The following is a 23348-nucleotide window of genomic DNA, read 5'->3' as shown; positions in this document are numbered from 1 at the left end:
AACAGTAACAGTTTTACTCTTCTTTTCCAATTTGTATTCCTTTTCTTTCTTTTTCTTCTCTAATTGCTGTGGCTAGGACTTCCAAAACTATGTTGAATAAGAGTGGCAAGAGTGGACATCTTTGTCTTGTTCCTGATCTCAGTGGAAATGCTTTCAGTTTTTCACCATTGAGTATGAAGCTTGCTGTGGGTTTGTCATATATGGCCTTTATTATATTGAGGTAGGTTCCCTTTATGCCCATTTTCTGGAGAGTTTTTATCATAAATGTGTGTTGAATTTTGTCGAAAGCTTTTTCTGCGTCTATTGATATGATCATATGGTATTTATTCCTTAATTTGTTAATGTGGTATATCACATTGATTTGCATATATTGAAGAATCCTTGCATCCCTGGGAGAAATCCCACTTGATCATGGTGTATGATCCTTTTAATGTGCTTTTGGATTCTGTTTGCTAGTATTTTGTTCAAGATTTTTGAATCTATGTTCATCAGTGATATTGGTCTATAATTTTCTTTTTTTGTGGTATCTGTTTCTGGTTTTGGTATCAGGATGATGGTGGCTTCGTAGAATGAATTTGAGAGTGTTTCTCCCTCTGCAATTTTTTGGAAGAGTTTGAGAAGGATCAGTGTTAGCTCTTTTCTAAATGTTTGATAGAATTCACCTGTGAAGCCATCTGGTCCTGGACTTTTGTTTGATGGAAGATTTTAAATTACAGTTTCAGTTTCATTACTTGTGATAGGTCTGTTTATATTTTCTAATTCTTCCTGGTTCAGTCTTGGAAAATTTTACCTTTCCAAGAATTTGTCCATTTCTTTGTGGATGTCCATTTTATTGCCATATAGTTGTTTGTAGTTTTCTCATATAATCCTTTGTATTTCTGCAATGTCAGTTGTGATTTCTCCTTTTTCATTTCTAATTTTATTGATTTGCATCCTCTCCCTTTTCTTCTTGTTGAGTCTGGCTAAGGGTTTATCAATTTTGTTTATCTCCTCAAAGAACCAGCTTTTAGTTTTATTGATCTTTGCTGTTGTTTTCTTTGTTTCTATTTCATTTATTTCTGCTCTGATCTTTATGATTTCTTTCCTTCTACTGTCTTTGGGTTTTCTTTGTTCTTGTTTCTCTAGTTGTTTTAAGTGTAGGGTTAGATTGTTTATTTGAGATTTTTCTTGTTTCTTGAGGTGAGATTGTATTGCTATAAACTTCCCTCTTAGAACTGCTTTTGCTGTGTCCCATAGGTTTGGGATCATCGTGTTTTCATTGTCATTTGTTTCTGTGTATTTTTTTACTTCTTCTTTGATTTCTTCAGTAATCTCTTGGTTATTTAGTAGTGCACTGTTTAGCCTCCGTGTATCTGTGTTTTTTACAGTTTTTTTCCTGTAATTGATTTCCAGTCTCATAGCGTTGTGGTCAGAAAAGACGCTTGATACAATTTCAATTCTCTTAAATTTTCTGAGACTTGATTTGTGACCCAAGATGTGATCTATCCTGGAGAATGTTCTGTGCGCACTTGAGAAGAAAGTGTATTCTGCCACTTTTGGGTGGAATGTTCTGTAAATATCAATGAGATCTATCTGGTCTGTTGTGTCATTTAAAGCTTGTGTTTCCTTATTTATTTTCTGTTTGGATGATCTGTCCATTGGTGTAAGTGAGGTGTTAAAGTCCCCTACTGTTATTGTGTTACTGTCGATTTCTGCTTTCATGGTTGTTAGCATTTGCCTTATGTATTGAGGTGCTCCTATGTTGGGTGCATAAACATTTAAAATTGTTATATCTTCTTCTTGGATTGATCCTTTGATCATTATGTAGTGTCCCTCCTTATCTCTTGTAACAGTCTTTATTTTAAAGTCTATTTTATCTGATACAAGTATTGCTACTCCATTTTGCCTTTGATTTCCATTTGCATGGAATATCTTTTTCCATTCCTTCACTTTCAGTCTGTATGAGTCCCTAGGTCTGAAGTGTGGGTCTCTTGTAGACAGCATATATACGGGTCTTGTTTTGGTATCCATTCAGCCACTCTGTGTCTTTTGGTTGGGGCATTTAATTCATTTACATTCCAGGTTATTATTGATATGTATGTTCCTATTACCATTTTCTTAATTGTTTGGGGTTTGTTTTTGTGGGTGTTTTTCTCCTCTTGTGTTTCCCACCTAGAGAAGTTTCTTAAGCATTTGTTGTAAAGCTGGTTTGGTGGTGCTGTATTCTCTTAGCTTTTGCTTGTCTGAAAATCTTTTGATTGCTCCTTTGAATCTGAATGAGACCCTTGCTGGGTAGAGTGATCTTGACTGTTGGTTTTTCTCTTTCATCACTTTAAGTATATCCTGCCACTCCCTTCTGGCCTGCAGAGTTTCTGCTGAAAAATCAGCTGATAACCTTTTGGGGATTCCTTTGTATGTTATTTTTTGTTTTTCCCTTGCTGCTTTTAATATTTTTTCTTTGAATTTAATTTTTGTTAGTATGATTAATGTGTGTCTTGGTGTGTTTTTCCTAGCGTTTATCCTGTATGGGACTCTTTGTGCTTCCTGGACTTGGGTGACTGTTTCCTTTCCCATGTTAGGGAAGTTTTCAACTATAATCTCTTCAAATATTTTCTCAGACCCTTTCTTTTTCTCTTCCTCTTCTGGGACCCCTAAAATTTGAATGTTGGTGCGTTTAGTGTTGTGCCAGAGTTCTCTGAGATTTTCTTCAATTCTTTTCATTCCTTTTTCTTTATTCTGCTCCTTGGCAGTTATTTCCACCATTTTGTCTTCCAGCTCACTTATTCATTTTTCTGCCTCTGTTATTCTGTTATTGATTCCTTCTAGTGTATTTTTCATTTCACTTATTGTGTTGTTCATCTCTGTGTGTTTGTTCTTTAGTTCTTCTAGATCTTTGGTAAACATTTCTTGTATTTTCTCAGTCTGTGCCTCCATTTTATTTCCAGGATTCTGGATCATCTTTCCTATCATTACTCTGAATTCTTTTTCAGGTAGGTTGCCTATTTCCTCTTCATTTATTTGGTCTTGTAGGTTTTTACCTTGCTCCTTCATCGGTGACATATTTTTTTGCCGTCTCATTTATTTATTGTTTTATGAGTGGGATTGTGTTCCTGTCTTACTGGTTGTTTGGCCTGAGGCTTCCAGCACTGGAGTTTGTAGGCTATTGGGTAGAGCTGGGTCTTGCTGCTGAGATGAGGAACTCTGTGAGACCTCACTCTGATGAATATTCCCTGAGGTCTGAGGTTCTTTGTTAGTCCAGTGGTTCGGACTCGGAGCTGCCACCGCAGGAGCTTTGGCTCAACCCCGGGCTCATGAACCAAGATCCTACGAGCCTCCTGGGGCAGCAAAAAAAACCCCCAAAACAATAACAAAGTAAAAAATAAAATTAGACTGGGAAACTAACAGGTATGTTAGAAAGAATATAAAAATAAAAATATAGATGAGTCAACAACCGGAAGGTACATCAGTACCACAGTAGTAATAAAGAGGAGGAGGGAAAAGAAAAAAGAAAAAAAAGGAAGGGGGCCAAAAGGCCTTGGCTGTGGAGGGCAGGGCCTAAGCAAGGGCAAGGTTTGGGTGGTGGGCCAGGCTCCCTGGGCCCAAGTGGGCAGGGCAACTGCCCTCTGCTCCTCTCCTGCTTCTCCCTCCCCTCCCACCTGCCTCTCCTGTTCTCCCCTCAGCCTCCTTCCTATGCCCTCAGGACCCATGAGATCTGGAGGGGGCTTTTGCGGGAGATACCAGCCTGGGAGCTCAGCAGACTCCCCAGCCCAAGTGGGCCAGCGATCGCCCTCCGCTCCTCTCCTGCTCTTCCTGGAGAGTCCCTCCCGCCTGCCTCTCCTGATCTCTCTGGCCTCAGGGGCATGGATCCTGTCTGGCCTCCACTTCTCCCCCCAACCTTGGTCCCCCTACGTCCTACCAGTTCACTCTGGGGTTCTTCCCATCTCCTTGGGCATCAGAGTCCCCCACCAGTGGCCGGCAGGTGCCCTAGTTGTGGGGAGACGTTAACTCCACATCTTCCCACACCGCCATCTTGACTCTGCCTTCAGAATCTTTTTTTTTTCTTTTTTCTTTCTTTATTTTTCTGTCACTCCACTTCCTAAAAGTCCTTTATATGCCCCAACTCAGATTTGTGTTCTGCCTGTTGTTTTCCAAGTAGTGCCCAGATTGATGACTTCTTTCTCTCCCTTCTGTTGCTTTTACTTTTCTCTCTCTCATTTCTCCTTCTCTTAAAGTATCAAAAAAAAAAAAAAAAAAAAAAGAAGTAAAGAATCTGAAAGAGAGAAAAGTTCTCTTTTACAGAACAGTTTGGCCATTTCTTATTTTGCCTTGACTTCTGGTAATACCTGTGCCCTGGAGGTCTCACCTTTCACCAAAGCTGTTTAAAGCATTCCCCCTCTACAATGAGTGTTACTTTAGGCTCAGAATCTTATACACCATTTTGACACAGGGTTGTAAGTTGTGGAGAAGTGACTAGAGAAAAGAAAAGGAAAAGAAAAGAAAAGAAAGGGAATTTGAGCAACTAAGGGTGGTAAATTGTGGGACAGTGACTAGGAAATTTTAACTGTAGATTAGGGTTGTTTCGTATGGTTTGGTATACAGACTCGTCTTGGTGCTGTCTCCTGTCTTCCTGGTGTAAGAGAGGGAAACACGTTTACAAATGTGTAAGTCCATGTCACTTAAAAAGAAAAATGTATGCCTTGCTTTTAGGCAGAAAGCAGGGGAAGGCAGAGAGATCCTCCTGTGTCTGGTGTTTCTCAGTTGTCTTCAGCTCAAAGTAATCCTGAGGTCAGAGTAGCGTATTTTGGGGCGGCGTACTCTGATCCTCTTGAGCTGTAACAAGGTCCTCCACCCCGCCTAGTTGGTGTCTGTGAAGGCCAAGTAGGGAGCCAGGACTTTCATCTTGGCCCTTTGGCGGTTAGCCCTCTCCACCGCGGTGTCAGTGGAGACCATGTTGGGGGTCTGTACACCTCACTCAGCGGTAATGAGGTGCCTCTTCTCCCTCTTCCCACTGGGGTGGGGTCAGAGGGGGCCTGGTGGAGGGTCAGGGTTTTCGCCAATGCCCAGTGGTAATGAGACCACCCCCACTGCTGTGTCAGTGGAGATCACAGGAGAAGATAAAGCTCCCCCATCAACCCAGCAGTAATGAAGGGACCCTCGGGAATAGAGGACTTTTCTGCTTGCTTTCTCAGACTTCTGCTTGCTCTGTGATGATTAGCCCCAGCTAACCTTCTAGGGAATCCAAGGCCATGCAGTGCAGAGCTGAGTCACCCCAGGCAAACTCCAGTCCACCTGCCTTGACTGATCACCTGTGAATGAGCCGGGAGCCAGGTGAGATCAGTAGAGCTGCCTGATCCACCATCCAGTTCATGAGAAGTGAAAGATGACTGTTCTTTTAAGCTACTAAGCTTTGGAGTGGTTTGTTACATAAAAATAGCTAAGTGATAGAGAAATTTCGCCCGAGATCTGAAGGATGAGAAGGAAGCAGCCCTGTGAACAGCAAGGGGAAGAGAGTTCCAGCACATTCTCTCATCCCTCATCGGAGAAGAATGGAATATTTTGGAGACTGGGGTGCCATGAGTGAAGCAGGAAGTGGTGGGTGAAGAGGTCTGACAAATAGGCACGGGTCAGCTTGTATAGAGCCAGGCTGTGAAATTGGAACTCAGTGTTGGTGATTTGGGTTTGGTGATCACTTAGAGACTGCTTTGGAAGCCACGATGACATCATTTCTTGTTTAACTTCACAAAGTATTTATTGGGTGCATACTAGCAAATGATGGTATTCTGCAAATGTAGTCTGTAATCATTATGACCCCGTGCTAGGCATTGTGTTTGGGTCTGGGAGACAGATAATTATCTGTCTCTGCACATGAGAAAGTGAACTCTGTGGACTCTGCTTTATACCCTGCCATTTCTTCGGTGCTTGGAACAGGGCCTAGCACATAGTAGATGCTCAGTAAATATTTGCAAAATTCATGAGTAAATGAAGGAACCAATATGGGCGTTGTCCTTGTTTGCAGGCAAATCACTGCCTGATTGGATGGTATGAGCTGCTGACCTCTATGAAGTGCTTCCCAAGCAATATAAGCCCTTTAGATGCACTAACTTATTCTATTCTCCCAACAGGCTTATAGAGAAGATAGTGTTATTAACTTATTTTAAAAGTACAATAAAACCTTCTATTTTATATATATATATATATATATATATATATAAAACACAAGTAACTGACTGTTCATCATGTTTGATAACATAATGTTTATATAAACTTAGATGTTTAATAGGCATGACAGACTCCTTGCATCCGTCCTCATGTCCCATGTCCTCCCTCAGATCCTGGTCCTCTTCCAGGCTTGCTTGCTCAGCTAATGGAAACCCCATTCTTCTATCAATACTTGCTTGAGCTAAAAATCTTTGAATTATCCCTGACTCTCCTTACTCTCATCCTTATATCCAGTCTCCTCAGTGAGTCTTGTTGGTTCTGCTTTCTAAATATAACCGGATTCAGACCGCTTCTCGTCCCCTTCTCCACCTCCATCCTGGCCCAAGGCCCCCTCACCTCCCATGTGATTTCCTGCAGCAGCCTCCTGACTAGTTTCCCTGATTCTGCCTTCAGTTCCCTGCAGTGTTCTTAAAAGTGAATTGGATCATATTACTTCCATTCAAAACCCTCCATCTCACTTCCCGTCTCATGCAGAGAAAAATCCAGAGTCTTTACAATGAGACCCATAAGGCCTACCCACCACCAGCGTCTCTGAATTCTCCGGACTTCTGGCGGCTTCATCACACTGGTCACGTTGCTGTGTCGAGGCCCGTTTGCTGCTGCTTCTACTTAGCGCCCCCTTCCCCCAGCCCTCCTATCTCTTTCAGGTCTTTGCTCAGACGTCACTTTCTCTTTGAGAACTTCCCTGATTACCCTATTTAAAATTGGACATATATACACTACCAAACGTAAACTAGATAGCTAGTGGGAAGCAGCCGCATAGCACAGGGAGATCAGCTCGGTGCTTTGTGTCCACCTAGAGGGGTGGGAGGGTGGGAGGGAGGGAGACGCAAGAGGGAGGAGAAATGGGTATATATGTATATGTATAGCTGATTCACATTGTTATAAAGCAGAAACTAACACACCATTGTAAAGCAATTATACTCCAATAAAGATGTTAAAAAAAAATGGAAATGTTAAATGAATATCCCTAGAAGAGGACTGAATTTCTGTCCTCTGACAATCTCCTCTAAATATTTTCGAAAAGTACTTGGTATATTTAAAAAATAAAAATATGGTGGTACTGCCAAAAAAATAAAATAAAATAAAATAAAATTGAAATACCACTAGCAACTCTCATCTACTCTCTTGGCTTATTTTCCTTCATGGTACTTAACACCATGTGACATATTGTGACATATTACCTGTGTACTATAAGACACATGAACATGTATGTATGCATCTATATCTTGGCATCTTATTGGCTGTCTGTAAGCGCAAGGAAGGCAGCAGATTCCTCCACTTTGTTTAAAGCCGTGTCCTTAGTACCTAAACAGTGCTTGGCACATGGTAGGCACCCAATAAATATTTGTTGAATGAATTAATGAATGATATCCGCTCCCCAGTTGTTTGTTTGAATAGAAAGCTCTCCCAGTAGTCAAGATTCTCTAGCATTTCTTTGGTTTTTTTCTCTAAGGCTGCTTAAAAGTAGAAGCTAAATAAGGACATATAACTGTGTATGGCTTCTTCAGGCAGCTCTCCTGTTTCTTACTTCTCTTCCTCCTGTGTGGATCCGGGGGACAGAAAGGAATTGGGGAGAGAAGGAAAGGAGCCATCACGTTTCCCTCTCTACAGTGTCCGCTCTCTACAGTGGTCAGCTTTGTCTGACAAGGGAAGGGTTTCCTGTGTGTGGCGAGAACAGCTGGTGGCCGATACTGATTCCATGAGAATTTTTCCAAATAACCTTGTATTACTTGTTTGATTATTACTAAAAATATGTGTATATAGTTACATGTGAAGAATATATAAATGAAGAAATCAGCAAAATAAGGCAAAAAAGGTAGGGAGGGGGCCAGTTTTTGCAGGTTCTGGAATGTCTTGTTAAGACTTTGGTTTTTTTACCCCAAAGGCAACAGGCAGCCACAGAAATGCTTAAGCAGTGGATTGTTGTGGTCAGATGAGTGTTTTAAAGGTCACCCCAGATGTCCTGCAGGAAGTGGATTGAAAGTGGCAAGAATGAAAGCAGAGAAACTCTGAAGCTCAGGAGGTGGTGGCTTAGATTAGGGTGGTGGTCCCTGCAGAAAAATAGATGTTCCAGGTTTAACCAGAAGGTGAAATACACAGGAGTCAGTGACCCATGGATTGTGTTAAAGTTTTTTTTCGAAAACAGTTAACTGTTTTCATCATGACTCTCATGTAGATGTAGAAAGAGCATGTGTTGAAGATTCTACTTAGCTTATTAATTGAATGAGAGAGCAACACAGAATATTATAATAACTAGTTCTAAGGGGAATCCAAAGAACCTACATGTTTATATATCCAGCATAGCGAAATGCATGTTCCCAGGGAGGCAAAACTAGCTTCATGACAGTGGGGGAGGGAAATCAACAGAAGCTCTACAGAATTTGCATCTTTATGGACTAGAATTATTTTGCATTTCTATCAGTAATCTAAGTTTAGAGTTGTAGAATAGCTCCCACAGAATCAGAAGCAGATAATACTGGATGTGTGTGTCCTAGAGAATGCAGAGTTTTCCATTGAAGCAGACATTTTTGTCCTGTCGTCGTGTGTGCATGTTTGTGTGTGTGTGTGTGTGCGTGTGTGCGTGTGTGTGCAGATGTGTGCGTGTGTGCGTGTGTGTGTGTGTGTGTGTGTGTATGTGTGAGGGGAGGTGGGGAAGGGTGGAAATATAGCTCTCCGTCCTTTTGGATGAGCAACTGGGCCTTATTTACTGAATGAGTATATATACTGGAGTAGAAACAGATTAAAAACAAGGGACAACCTACTTTTTTTACTTAATAACTTACTAATAGCATTTTCTATGGTATAAATATTATTTTACAACATCATTTTTAATGATGGCAATTTCTAGTTTACAGAGATGCCATAATTAATTAAGGTAGTCCCCTGGAACATTTAGAGTGCTTTCAGTTTTTATGCCAAAGAATCCTATTCCCATATGTTTGCATATTTCCTCAATTATTTCCTCAGGGGAAAGTTTCTAGAAATGATTTTTCCAGGTCAAAGGGTAGGCATGACTTACCCTCTAGAAAGGTTGTGCTAAATTACTTCACCATCAGCAAAGGATTGACATAGGTAATTTATTGCCTGTGGATGCTTTTGAAGTATTTTTAATCCTCTTTGTACAAATTTTATTTTATGATTAATTATCTCACTTTTGCACGTATTTTTCTTTGCAGTGAATTTAAAATGAACCTTGCGACCCACTGTGCAAAACCTTCTCCAAATTAGCATTTCTTTCCTTACAAATGAAAGGTATATATAAATGATAGGCGTAGAGTCACGTCGTTTACTCAATGAAAAGATTTTTTTCCCCTCATAAAATACATAATTCTGAACCAGCTGATTATTTTGGTAGGTGGAGTTAGTAACAGCCTACCTGTTAACGATTCCACGATGCCAAAGAACTACTTCTCTTATACTCTTCATCTGTCACCTTGTGAAATACCACAATGACAGAGTCCTTCATAAGACGAGAAAGTTTTAAGCATCTTGGTCTCAGAGATCATCCTGGTCAAAATTCTAATATTGTGGAAGGATTACTTGCAGACAGTGGCAGACGGGATGGAGGCGGAGTATCGCTCCGCTTCCAGATTGCATCATCCAACACCATTTTCTATGGCTGTTGGGTTGAACTTGGACTGTGGTATTTCATCAGTCACAGAGGGGCCCAGGACTCTGGGTGGGCAGCTAGTTGCTGTGGCCATGCATCGTGGGCCAAAGTGGAGGGCTGGGCACTCCTAGAGAAGTGACTGGTCAGCTCTAGGGGGCTGACTACACATGCCATCAGGAAGCCAACCAGCCAGGACATTGGTTTGCTGCAGCTGTAACGAATGAATAACAAGAGACTAAAGTTTAGAGAGGGAAGGAAGGCCAAGAAAAGCTGAGAACTTACATGAGATACTTACCACATAGTTAGAAATGCTCCGCACATTTGAGTTTCTGGACTGCGGTCAAGGATACTGAATACTTTGTTACTGAAGGAGGGAGAGAGTGGAATTCTTTTCAAAGAAAACACATCTTACAAACGGCTAGGCTAACTTGCAGTCCTGGAATAAGGTCTTCAGACCCCAACTGCAGAAATACTCCATTAAAAACTATCACTCTTGGTGAACACTTGGTGCCAGGGAACTTAAAATCACAAATGCAAATGTCACACCAAAATAGCTAGACGATGAAGTCGTCGTCCAGATGAAAGAGCATATGGTTACAGCTAAATGTCTCTTTTTAGATTGTGATAAGCATGAAAATCAACTTCTCACAGACAGCTCGACCCTCAGCATAAGTTTATGCATCTCTAGGAGATCAGCTTTTCTGGGAAAATCCTGGAGGAATGGTTAAGAGCTTGTTCTTCAGAATCAAGCAAACCAAGGTTGGAATGCTGGCTTGTTTCTACCAGTTTCACGCCCTTGAGTAGTACTCAGTGGGTAACCTCACGAAGGCCTTATTTCCTTGTTGTAAAATGGGAATAATGACGGCATCTGTTTTATAGGGCTGTTGGTAGGGTTAGTTGAGATGATGCACGAAGAGGGATTAGCATCCTGCCATATGCACAAAGGGTTCAACCCATGCTAGGTGTTGTTACTAACACCCTGGATAAGAAGAATATTTGATTTGTTTTGGAGAATAAATAAAAACAGGATTAGAATGTGAGAAATGAGGCTCATTTAGCATTATAAGGTGGAGGCTATATCTTTAGAACTGGAGAGAATGCCCTGAGAACAGAAAAATCAATCTGAGTACAGGAAGCGGATGCTGGCAAAATGGAAAACAATCCCAACTTACCTTTTCTCCCCAAAGTGCACCTTCCCTGTGTAGAATACGATAACTATAAAAAGCTAGAGCTGAGACGCTAACGCCTCCGCCTGTAAAAGATGCTGTCCTAAGACAGCATCTGCATCCATTGTAGAGCAGCGGGTCCCAGCAGTGGACCGCGAGACCGGAAGTGTGTGGAGTGTGTGGTGGAGGGCATTGAAAGGCATCAAGTCAACATTTTAATAGACGTTGAAGTTAAATTTGGCTTGTGGGGAGATATGGGATATATAGGGATCCTCACCTAGGGGATATCTGCTCCCCTCTTTCCCTGAACTGGGACATGTCAACCAGATTTTTCTGTTCATCAAAAGGTGACCTGAGCTTTAACAGTTGAGAAATACTGCCAAAGACCAGAGGTTGGCAAACTGCAGTCTGTGAGCGACATCTGGCCCACTGCCTGTTTTTTTAAATACATTTTCTTGGAAGATAACTATACCTTTCATTGACATATATCTTCCTATGGCTGCTTTCATGCTACCAGTGCAGAGTTCAGTAGTTGCAACAAGGGCCCGTGACCCTCAAAGACTAAGATATTTACTGTCTGGCCCTTTACAGAAAAAAGTTTGCTGATACTTTCACTAGACTGTGAAGTCCTAAATGGTCACATCTTGCTTAAGCTTTCTGCTTTTCTTGAGGTTATGTGAAGGCAGTATATAATTTTCCTTTTAACAGGAATTTTGTGACCAACATTTGCTTTCTGTTATCTTCATAAGTTGCATCCTATAGGGAGTTTCCTGCTCAGGGAACTGAGATCCCACGAGCCACGTGGCGTGGCCAAAAAAAAGAAAAAAAAAAAGATATGTCCTATAGCGGTTTAGTTTGTGACTCTGTTGTTCAAGACATTGTGATGGACTGCTAATGAAATTAGGAACTGCAAGCAAATTCTAAATGGTTTCAGCTGTTCCTTGGCCCGGGAAATCTTGGTGAATTTACCAGACTAGACTTTATTAGGAAAAATAGCTAGTAAAAATATCAGGGATTTGAAACCAGAGCTAATTAGTTATTAAGGATCTCAAGTTTTAAAGGAAGGGAAGACAATGGAAAAAATAACAGAAATCATATATGGTTTGATGACAATTTAAGGCTGAAAATTAGGTGTAGTAAAACCACCACCACCACCCAGAAAATACACACTGAAGGAGATTTTTATGTAACTGCTAATCCACTCAGGTTGTCAGAACTGTGTGATGTGCTTGTCTGTTTTAGCTTCGACAGTGGCTTGTGTGGATTGACTTGTCCAAAGCCAGGGCTTTGAAGATATTCCCATAACCTCATATTCTTCAGCTCTGCAGTCTTGGCTCAGCGTGCACTCACCTGTAGCAGTGGTTCTGACTTTGCCCCCCCAGGGAACATTTGGCAATGTCTGGAGATAGTCCTGGCTGTCAGCAGGGTAGGAGGAGTGTGCTGCTGGCATTCAGTTGGAGAAGCAGCCCTGCCCTTCCCACTACCCCAAATTACCTTGTCTAAAATGCCAGCTGTGCTGAGAATGCGGAACCCTGATGCAGAGAAGGTGAGCGATTTCAACCTGAAAATTATTCTGTCATTAGCTTCTCTAAGAGTAGAATTATTACTAGGATTACCTACTCCTCATGTCCAGTTTGAAACTGCACTTTGCTCTCATGGTTGGGATAAACATTTTTTAGTTGAAACAAGTCAATTGAAGGAAAAATGTTAGCTCAAAAATACTATAGATGGTCAGTGGATGTGTTATATGAAATATGAAGGAGATGGTTGAATGAATTAATTCAAGAAAAAAAAATGCCCTATGCTATTATGCAAATGAGATCATTTCCCGATTGTGGCCCTTTTAACCGTGTCAGGGTTACTCCAACTAATGTTCCCATGTTCAGTGAGTCCTCCTGTTTCATTTCCTCTAACTGGTTTTGAAATATTGAGGACAAGTTTTTAATTCTCGGACACTTGGTGGCTCTTCTGTTCTTGGGACCGAGTGTAGGGCTGGTGAAATGGGGAGTTTCCTGTAGTTCAGCATCTTTCACTTTCACCTTCACTGTGTCTCAGGACAGCATCTCACGCTGCTCCAAGTCCAAAGCCGCTGCACATCACTTGTTGGAAACCGCACAGCCCAGAGGCCCTCGTCGTGGATGGAGCATTTGTTGGAGGGCTCTTTGTTGTCAGTCCCACGTGGGAAGCACTGGGCTGTCTGAAAGTCTTTATGAATATTCGTGGCATTGGTTGGCAAATTACAAACAAAAATCCCTGGGGAATATGGTACAGAGCCAATTTGTCTGGCCCCACCCCAAGAGGTTCTGATGCAGTCGACCTTGGCTAATCTCTAGGAATCTGCATAATTAACAGTTGTCTTGAGTGAGGCTGGGCCAACATGGAGAATCACTGAACCCCATTTTCATAAACCAAGTTTTGGGGTTTTCCTTATCTCCTGATGAACCAACATGTTTTAATCTGTTCCGGGGTGACTTTCCGGCCAACAGTTATAAGCAATATTGCATGTGAATTTATACAATAGTACTCTTACAGTTATTTGATTATAACATTGCACTTTTGCTCTTACTATTGATACTTAATAGAGCGAAAGAGAAACAAAAATCTCCTCTAAGTGTAATATGGATGAATGAAAGATGGAAATCACTAGGCAGGCTGAAGCTGAGGAACCTTTAGCTTGTGTTTGATAGACTTCAGACGGAAGCCAGGCAATTAGAGGTTTGATTGTGAAGAAAATGAATAAGTTTTTTTTTTTTTTTTTTTTTTAAGTAGAAATACTGTCATTCAAGGTTGGGTCTAAAAGTTGAGGCATAATTAGGAAATACAAAATATCCCCTTTGGTGAAAATATTTTTTCCCCATAGTAGGCATATTTCTTGCATACCTTAGCGTGCTGTCTTTAACACATTTTCAGGGCCATGTCCAGAAGAAAGGGGTTGCCAATAATAGAATGACAGTGAGAAACCTATTTTCCACATCCTTTGTTTGAACAATCAGGGTGACAGTCATTCCCGATGTAATTACAGTTCTCTCTCTGGTGGTTAGGTTTTAAGGGAGCTGGTGATCTCATCTGTTACTCAGACATCAGCGAGATGTTGGTAAGTCTTCTATTTGCCAACCATAGCCCTGAAAATGTTAATTTGCATGGCTGACTCTCCACCCTGAAAAGGATTTGGGGTTTGAATTCTTACCAATGGCTCTTGCCACTTGGCTTTCTCAAGTTACCTACTCTAGTGGTTAATTAGACTTTGGTCTGGTAGCAAAAGAATTAGGTAACTGTTATTAGATTAGGCTGTAATTTCTAAGATCTGTTACATTTTTTGTTAAAAATTTATGGCATTTTGTTTTAAGATAATTGTAGACTCACATTTGGTTGTAAGAACTGTCACACAAAGATCCTATACCATTTATCCAGTTTCCCTAGTTGGTAACATCTTTGGAACAACAATGCAATATTAAAACCAAGATAATGACATTCATAGAGTCAAGATACAGGACAGTCTCATCACTGCCGGGATCCCTCATGTTACCTGTATAGACAGCCCCTCTTCCATTCTGCTCCCTTCTCACACACCCCTCACCCCTGATAACCACGAATCTAATTTCCATTTCTATAATTTTGTCATTTCAAGAATGCTATTAATGTGGTCACGCAGTATGTAACCTTTTGGGTTTGGCTTCCCCCCCCCCCCACCCAGCGTCATTCTCTGAAGACGCATTCATATTGTTTTTATAGCTGAGTGGTATTCTATGACATGGGTGTTCCCCAAATGGTTTAACCATTTACCCATTGGAGATTAGGTGGGTTGTTTCCAGTTTTGTGCTGTTACAAATGCAGCTGCTTATGAACATTCATGTTCACATCTTTTTGTGCGTGGGAAGTTTGCATTTTTCTGGCATGGAGTTCTAAGAGTGCAATTGTACGTCCTATGTTGCTTGCTTAGTTTTTTAAGAAACTGCCAAACTGTGTTTCAGAGCTGTACCATTTTACATTCCCACCGGCAATGTATTATAATACAAGTGATCCAGTTTCTCAGCATCCTTGTCAACATTTGGTGGCATTATTATTATTAATATTTTTTATTTCAGCCAATCCGATAGGTGTGTACTGATGTTTCATTGTGGTTTTAATTTACATTTCCATGAAGGCTTAATGATGCTGAACATTTTCTCGTGTGCTTCTTGATCATCTGTATATTCTCTTTGGTGAAATGTCTGTCTTTTTTCCATTTTGTAAGTGATTGTTTGGTTCTTTACTATTGAGATGTGAGGACTCTGTATATTCCAGATACTAATCCTTTGTCAGATATGTGGTTTGCAAATATTTGTTTCCCAGTCTGTAGCTTGTCTTTTCATTCTCTTAGCAGAATTTTTCACATAGAGAAAGTTTTAAATTTTGATGAGGTACAACGTGGCAACGTTTTCTTTTATGGATTGTGCTTTTGGTATGAGGTCTAAGAACACTTTGTTCTTATGATCCCAAACATTTCCTCCTTTTTTCCCCCCTAAACATTTTATAGTTTTTTTTTTAATATATAAGTCCATTTTCAGTTAAGTTTTGTATGAGTGTTTTGAGTTAAGGAGTTTGTTTATTCCCTATGGATAGTCAGTTATTTGAGCACCATTTGTTTAAAAGGCTACCCTCCCTCCATTGCTTTTCCACTTTTGTCTCCATGTTTTTATGACCCTTGGTAAGTTCAGTGACTATGCAAGATGAAAGACAATAGAATTGATTTTAATTATTTTACTGATACCTTTGGATATTTAAGAAATAACAGAAATTCTCTTTCCTTTAATTTACAGTATTAACGTTTTACAGTATTAACTTGGACTGCACCCTAGCCTGGCAATAATCTTTGAGTCTCTGGGTTGGATTTTCTGAGGGAGAATCTGGTTGGTGTTCATCAGCATTATTAGCTAGTCTAGCGTCTGGCCCAACTCTTGACCATCAGTTATGAGGAATGTCACGTGACACATAGGGACTGTCTCTTTCTAGGACTTAAAGTCTTTGGCATATATCAGGCCTATGATTTCCATATATAATGGCATTTGAAATTAGAGCATGTGCCGTAAATGCTTATATTATTTGCAGTGATTTGGGATTTTTATTTCTGGGACTTTTTCTGCAATGTTTCTACTGGTGTTGTTGTCAAAGTGTGAAGAAATTTGCCTCCAAATACTTATTTTCTTTTGATGCCAGTGATTTTCTGAATGACATAATACACCCATTGCGGAAACAGTTTGGGGTTTTAAAATTTTATTTTCCCAAAGCAGCATCACATTTATGGCTTATGAATATTTTACAGGTGAAAACATCAAAAACGAAAATATTTAAATGTAAATGCCAGTAATATCTGAGTCAGTAGTGATGCTGAGTGCTGTCTTTGTATTTCCTTGCAGATTTATCAACGATGTTGGTTAGTATTCAAGAAAGCTTCAAGCAAAGGTCCAAAAAGACTGGAGAAATTTTCCGATGAACGTGCTGCATATTTTAGGTGTTATCATAAGGTAAGACTCGATTGTCGTAGCTTTCCAGAAATCTGTTCATAACTAGGGAACTCAAGTTCATTGAGTCTGAAAACTTGTCTTGCTTTTTAAACAAAGGTACAAATGATACTTTTTCCAAGGACAAAACATCTCTAAAATAATATCTACTTGCTCATCGTTTAAAATAATTGCCTGATGTGAAGTCCCTCTTCTGGTTTCCTACTATTTGTTGTTGTTTTTCCAATCTCTACTGTAGAAATCACCATGTTTTGTGAATTTTCAATTGCGTGGTAGGCCCTTCTCGCAACATTGAAGCCCCTGGAGGGTCAGGATTGGATCTCATTATGTCTATCACAGTGCCTGATACAGAATAGATCCTCAGTCAGTGCTTGACATATGGGGTGAGGAGGGAGGGGAAGAAGCTGGAAGAGGTGGATCCAGTAGCACAGAAATTTAGCCAGGTGAGGGAAAGTGAATAACCTTCCCTTTTGTGCAAATTCTCCAAAAGTGGTGACTTTCCAACATCTTACTAAGGGCCTGTGTTGACACCTTGGTTTATACAATAATGAAAAGCAGTAGAACAAGCTGTATTCCTTTTCAGCTTAGAGACACAGAGTATGCAATGCTTTAAAGGTGCATCTATACAGACATAAGGGAAGGAAAAGCACAGAGCAAGACTTTTGAGATAAGTAGGAAAGGGAGTCAAGAGCAGCATATTTCATGTGGTTCATTTCCCCACAATTTCATAATGAAGTTCTACCTTCCAAGGTCAGCCCCATTTCCAGCTTTCCTTCTCTCCAAAGGAGAACCCAAGTATACTTCTGTATGAGTCTAGATTTCCTCTACTGTTTATCCTCCATATGCCAGATATCACCACTATTCAAATAAAAATTTTTTTGTCCTCAGGAAGGAGTTGTTGCGAATCTGTTATTTAGGACCGGTGATCCAGGAAGCCAGGGAGAGCATAAATTTGAACCCTTGAAAATAATCTTGAGCCAGTCTCTCCATTTCTATAACACCTGAAACTATTGATGTCCAGTCATTTTGGACCAGATGTAATATGTCCCACTTATCCCGTGCATACCCAGTGTCTGTTCTTGTAACAAGATGGCGAACAATGATATGGAACGACGTGCTTCATTTTAATTTGAGAGGTCTTGCCTTAACACGGAGCTCAAGGTGCCCAAAGGGCTGTTTGGTTTATCTCTCTAGGACAAGGACAGAGTTGCTTCCTTTCTCCTTCCCTTACCTGGCACCGATTCCTCTCCTCCACCTCTCAGGTCCATCACATCCTGGTGACTACACTTTCTGCTGTGGTTGAAAATCACTCATTCTTCATCGCCTTCACACTATAATTAACAAGGTCATCCAAAGGCTTCACCCCTAGGCAGCCAGAACTTGTGGTTATACATCAGTTCTCCTCTTGAGAATCCCAGCCAGTCTATAACTTTACAGTCTCCATCTGCGCTAGGTTCTGTGCTTGTGTCCCAACCACCCAAATTCATATGTTGAAACCTAATCCCCAGTTGTGATGGTATTTGGAGGTGGGACCTTTGGGAGGTGATTTGGTCATGAGGGTGGAGCCCTCGCGAATGAAATTAGTGCTTTTCTCAAAGAGGCCTGGGAGAGCTCGTTCCTCCCTTCTGCCAGCTGAGGACACAGAATCTATGAACCAGGACACCAGACACCGAATCTGCCGGTGCCTCTGCCTTGGTCTTCCCAGACTCCAGAACACTGAGAAATAAATTTCTGTTGTTTTTCAGCCATCCATCTATGGTGACTTGTTACAGCAGCCCGAGTGGACTAGGATACCGTCAGACTCGTTCTGTTTGCTCATTGTGTGTGACCACTGATGCTGACCAGTGCTTCCTTGTTTTGGTAGAGTTGTGTATATTTCCAGAAATATCTGATTCTTCACAATCCCCTGTACGGACCTTTCTGAATGCAGAAAAATAAATAGGCTATATTTTGCTTACAGACCTATATATTCCTAAGAGAAGAAAGAGGACAGGTGAGGAGTATTTTATAGGAACTCCCCAAATCCAGTCCATCAGCAGATGGTGTCGGCTCTGTGTTCAATATGCAGAGAGACTCTGAATGTTTCTTACAACCTCTGTGGCTACTGCTGTGGTCGAAGCCACCAGGCCGCCTAATTCCCAGCCCTCTGAAGTCTATTCGAAACACTTACATCACATCCTGATACTCTAGCTCAGAACCCTCAGCCAAGTTCTTATAATGGCCTACGCATCACTCATGTGACTCCCTGTTGCCTGTTTAGCTTCATCTGCACAGTTTCCCCAATCCAACTTCATTCTGCGACAGGTGCCCTGGTCTCCTTAGTCTCCGCAGAACATACCAAGCACATTCCTACCTTCGAACTTGCTCTTGTCTTTGCTTTGGCTCTCCCAGCAAATACCCGCAAAGCTCATGTCCTTACTTTGTTCGGGTCGTTGTTCAAATGCCTCCTCTACATGAGGCCATTGCCTGCCCCCATTATTTAAAATGGAATCCTTGGACACCCTCCCTCTCCATCTCCCTTTATTTTTCTCTTTAGCACTTATCACTACATACATATCTACTTGGTTGTTTCTTATTGTCTTTACTACAACACCACCAAAAATAAGCTCCACAAGGGCAGAGGTTTTTGGGGGGGCGTAAGTCTGCTTCTACTCCTTACCAAGGCCTAACACATAGCAGACACTTTTTAAACGATTGATTGAAAAGCTATGAATATTATTGACAGAGGACATGGAATACATGTAGATGCCTTTGTGTCACACTTTTATTTAGCTTTTCAGAAAATCTTGAGAAATCTGAAACCAGGAAAAGGAATTTTGATTTGGAGGAAACGGGGCGCATGGGGATGGGAGCAGAGAAAGCCATGATTGGGAAGTTTTATGAGGACAGACTCAAATGTACAACCAAAGTGGACTGAAAAGATTCCCCTTGAATGTGAGACAAGTAAGGGGAGATTGAGGACAAACTTGCCCTATTTCCCAGACTTCTACCTGCTGGCTTTGGAATTTAATATGTAAATCTTTGGGGAATGTGATAAGCCACATTCTCTTTCATCTATAATAATCATTAACCAAAGCTCAGAGCATTAGAATGGAAAAATTATCTACACTAAGCCTCCAAGCCCTTGATGAGTTCCTGTAACCTATTCATCGTCCTTACTCTTTCAGGCCTGATACTTTTAGTATTAATCTCTCAGGGGCATATAAAAAGCTGGAGTAACTCTGAGATGTGCATTTTTTATCTAAATTCTGTGTAATTTATGAATCTTGATAATACTAGGGTGATAAGTAGCACACTGTGAACAGATTTCAGAGTTCATTTGAATACAACTAAAGCAATTTCCAAAAGAAATGGACTGTATATTATGCTCTTTGATCAACGCATAGATGGTGTGGCATATATGCCCATATCTCTCCTGTAGGACATCTGTAGCATTTATGGGAATATAGTGCTTCTTTCGTTTCACTTTTAAAGATATTATTATGGAAAAAATGCCAGCTTTATGTATGTGATTCTTTTTAGAAGTTTTTAAAGCAAGAAATTGTCTGTAGAATTTTAAAACTTGGTGCTTTCCTCACTGACAAGGAAGCTAAAGGTGCTCTCATAAAAAATTGGAAAATAAATATATGAATAATGCACATACAGAACCATTCCTTTTTCATGTCTTCTTCTGTGAAGCACCCCTCAAGCACCCACAGCTGTCAGAGACGGCTGTGAGTTTGATTAACTGTAACTGCAACGATATTAAGACTCCAGTGACTTTATTTTTCATTTATTTCTTTCCAGTTCTATTGAGAAATAATTGACATACATCACTGTCTAAGTTTGAGACAAAGGACTCCAGCGACTTTAAATATTATAGTTCCCGACCTTCTTGTGAAACACAAGTTTATTGTTTTCACTCAGCAAATCAGAGTTGCGCACACCGACCAGAAGGGGGGTTGAGAATTTCTGTGCAAACTTTTACTTTTTTGAGATGAATAACAACTGGGAAGAAATCTAAGTAGAGAGACGATTGTCTGTTGTTTTTGAGACCAGGGCACTTAGTGTGGTGGGAAGTATGCTGGCCCTGGGCTTGGTAAACCTACTTTCTCTTTTCCCTTTTTTTTCCTTTTCTTTCTCTTTTTTCCTTTTTCAGCTAACCTCACTTTATTTATTTATTTAAGTAAAGTGGATATACACATATTATGTTGGTTTCAGGTGTACAACATAGTGATTAATTTTTTTCCCAATTAATTTTTATTGGAGTATAGTTGATTTACAATGTTGTATTAGTTTCTGCTGTACAGCAAAGTGATTCAGTTATACATGTACCATATATCCTCTCTTTTTAGATTCTTTTCCCGTGTAGGTCATTACAGAGTATTGAGTAGAGTTCCCTGTGCTGTACTGTAGGTCCTTATTAGTTATCTATTTTATATATAGTAGTGTGTATATGTCAGTCCCAGTCTCCCAATTTATCCCTCCCCCCCTTTCCCCCTATAAAACTCTTAGACGAAAATATAGGCAGAACACTCTCTGACATAAAGCACAGCAATATCTTTTTTGATCCACCTCCTAGAGTAATGAAGATAAAAACAAAAATAAACAAATGGGACCTAATTAAACTTAAAAGCTTTTGCACAGCAAAGGAAACCATAAAAAAGCCGAAAAGACAGTCCACAGAATGGGAGAAAATATTTGCAAACAAAACGACTGACAAGGGATTAATCTCCAAAATATACAAACATCTCATGCAGCTCAATATCAAAAAAACAAACAACCTGATCAAAAAATGGGCAGAAGATCTTAATAGACATTTCTCCAAAGAAGACATACAGATGGGCAAAAAGCACATGAAAAGATGCTCAACATCACTAATTATTAGAGAAATGCAAATCAAAACTACAATAAGGTATCACCTCAAACAGGTCAGAATGGCCACATCAAAAAATCTACAGAAAATAAATGCTAGAGAGGGTGTGGAGAAAAGGGAACCCTCTTGGACTCTTGGTGGGAATGTAAATTGATACAGCCACTATGGAGAACAGTATGGAGGTTCCTTAAGAAACTAAAAATAGAGCTACCATATGAGATCCAGCAATCCCACTCGTGGGCATATATCCGGAGAAAGCCATACTTCGAAAAGATGCATGCACCCCAATGTTCATTGCAGCGCTATTTACGATAGCCGGGACATGGAAGTAATAATCTAAATGTCCATCGATGGAGGAATGGAAAAAGAAGTTGTGGCACATATATACAATGGAATGTTACTCAGCCATAAGAAAGAAGGAAATAATGCCGTTTGCAGTGACATGGATGGACCTATAGACTGTCATACTGAGTGAAGTAAGTCAGACAGAGACAAATATGATATCACTTATATGTGGAATCTAAAAAGTGATTGAGCATTTTTGCAGATTCTCCTCCATTATAGGTTATTACAAGTTAATGGGTATAATTCCCTGTGCTATATCCTTCTTGCTTATCTATTTTATATGTAGTAGTTTGTATCTGTTAATCCCGTACCCCTAATTTGTCCCTCCCCTCTCCCCTCTCCCCTCTCTCCTTTGGTCACCACAAGTTTCTTTTCTGTATCTGTGAGTCTGTTTCTATGTTGCATAAAAATTCGTTTGTATTATTTTTTAGATTCCACACATAAGTGATATCATACTGCATTTGTCTTTCTCTGACTTATTTCACTCAGCATAATATTCTCTAGGTCCATCCACGTTGCTGCATATGGCAGTATTTCATTCTTTTTTATGGCTGCGCAATATTCCACTCTGTGTGTGTGTGTGTGTGTGTGTGTGTGTGTGTGTGTGTGTGTGTGTGTGTGTACACACGCACACCCCATCTTCTTAATCCAGTTGTCTGTTGACGGGCACTTGAGTTCCTTCCGTGTCTCGGCCATTTTCAGTCGTGCTGCTGTGAGCAATGTGATCCCCTTGACATTCATCCAAGCTGTTGTGTTGTGTGACTCAATATTCTGTCCCTGTGTATTGTTAAGCAACGTTCTGTGGTATGGAGTACCACAGTTTATTTACATTCATCCACTGAAGACCTAGTTGTTTCTAATTTTTTATTATTATGGATAAAGTTTTTATCTTTCTTGGGTAAACTCCCAGGAGTGCAACTACTGGATCATATTGTGGCTGCATGTTTATTTTTATAAGAAATTGCTAACCTGTCTTAACAGAGTGGCTGTGAATTTTACATTCCTACCAGCAATGAATGACTGATCCAGTGTCTCTGCATCTTCACCAGCATTTGGTGGTATCACTATTTTTCTTTTAGTCATTCTGATAGTGATATCTCATTGTGGTTTTAATTTGTATTCCCTAATGGCTAATGGTGTTGAACATATTTTCATGCACTTAATTGCCATCTGTATGTCTTTTTCTATGAAATATCTCTTCATATATTTTTACCAATTTTTAATAGATTTTTTTTTTTAACCATTGAGTTTTGGTGATTTTTTATGTAGTCCAGATTCTACCCTTCTGTCAGATATGTGGTTGCAAATATTTTCTTTTCCATAGCTTATCTTTTATCCTCTTAACAGGATCTTTTGCAGAGCAGAAGTTTTAATTCTAATGAGGTCCAGTGTTTGAATTTTTACTTTTATGAATTATGCTTTTGCTGTCAAGTAAAAACTCTTTGCCTAGCCTTGGATCCTGAACATTTTCTTTTTCTAAAATTTTATAGTTTTAAGTTATATATTTAAGTTCATGATTCATTTTGAGTTTAATTTTTGTATAAGGTGTGAGATGTAGGTTGAGTTTCATTCTTTTTACCTAACGTTGCCCAATTATTCCAATACCGTTTGTTGTAAAAAAAAAAAAAAAAGTTATTTTTTCCCAAATCATTTGGGCGTATTAGCAGAAG

The 23348-nt window shown here is 40.1% G+C and overlaps 1 protein-coding gene across 2 annotated transcripts in view; it reads left to right on the top strand.

The window, feature by feature from the left end:
* Positions 1-23348, top strand: part of DOK5 (docking protein 5) — a 154132-nt gene that overhangs the window by 60833 nt on the left and 69951 nt on the right. Inside the window, exons 1-2 of one of the 2 annotated variants that reach the window (XM_067013775.1) lie at positions 14024-14071; positions 16374-16481. In XM_067013775.1, coding sequence (XP_066869876.1) covers positions 14066-14071; positions 16374-16481 — 114 coding nt within the window. In that variant the 5' untranslated portion in view covers positions 14024-14065. Of the gene's footprint in view, positions 1-14023; positions 14072-16373; positions 16482-23348 lie in introns of those variants that run through there. The other variant, XM_059038964.2, reaches the window with a different exon arrangement.

The sequence above is a fragment of the Kogia breviceps genome, chromosome 14 (genome assembly GCF_026419965.1).
Source record: "Kogia breviceps isolate mKogBre1 chromosome 14, mKogBre1 haplotype 1, whole genome shotgun sequence".
NCBI classification, from domain to species: domain Eukaryota; kingdom Metazoa; phylum Chordata; class Mammalia; order Artiodactyla; family Physeteridae; genus Kogia; species Kogia breviceps.
This window is presented reverse-complemented; position numbering and strand designations above follow the sequence as displayed.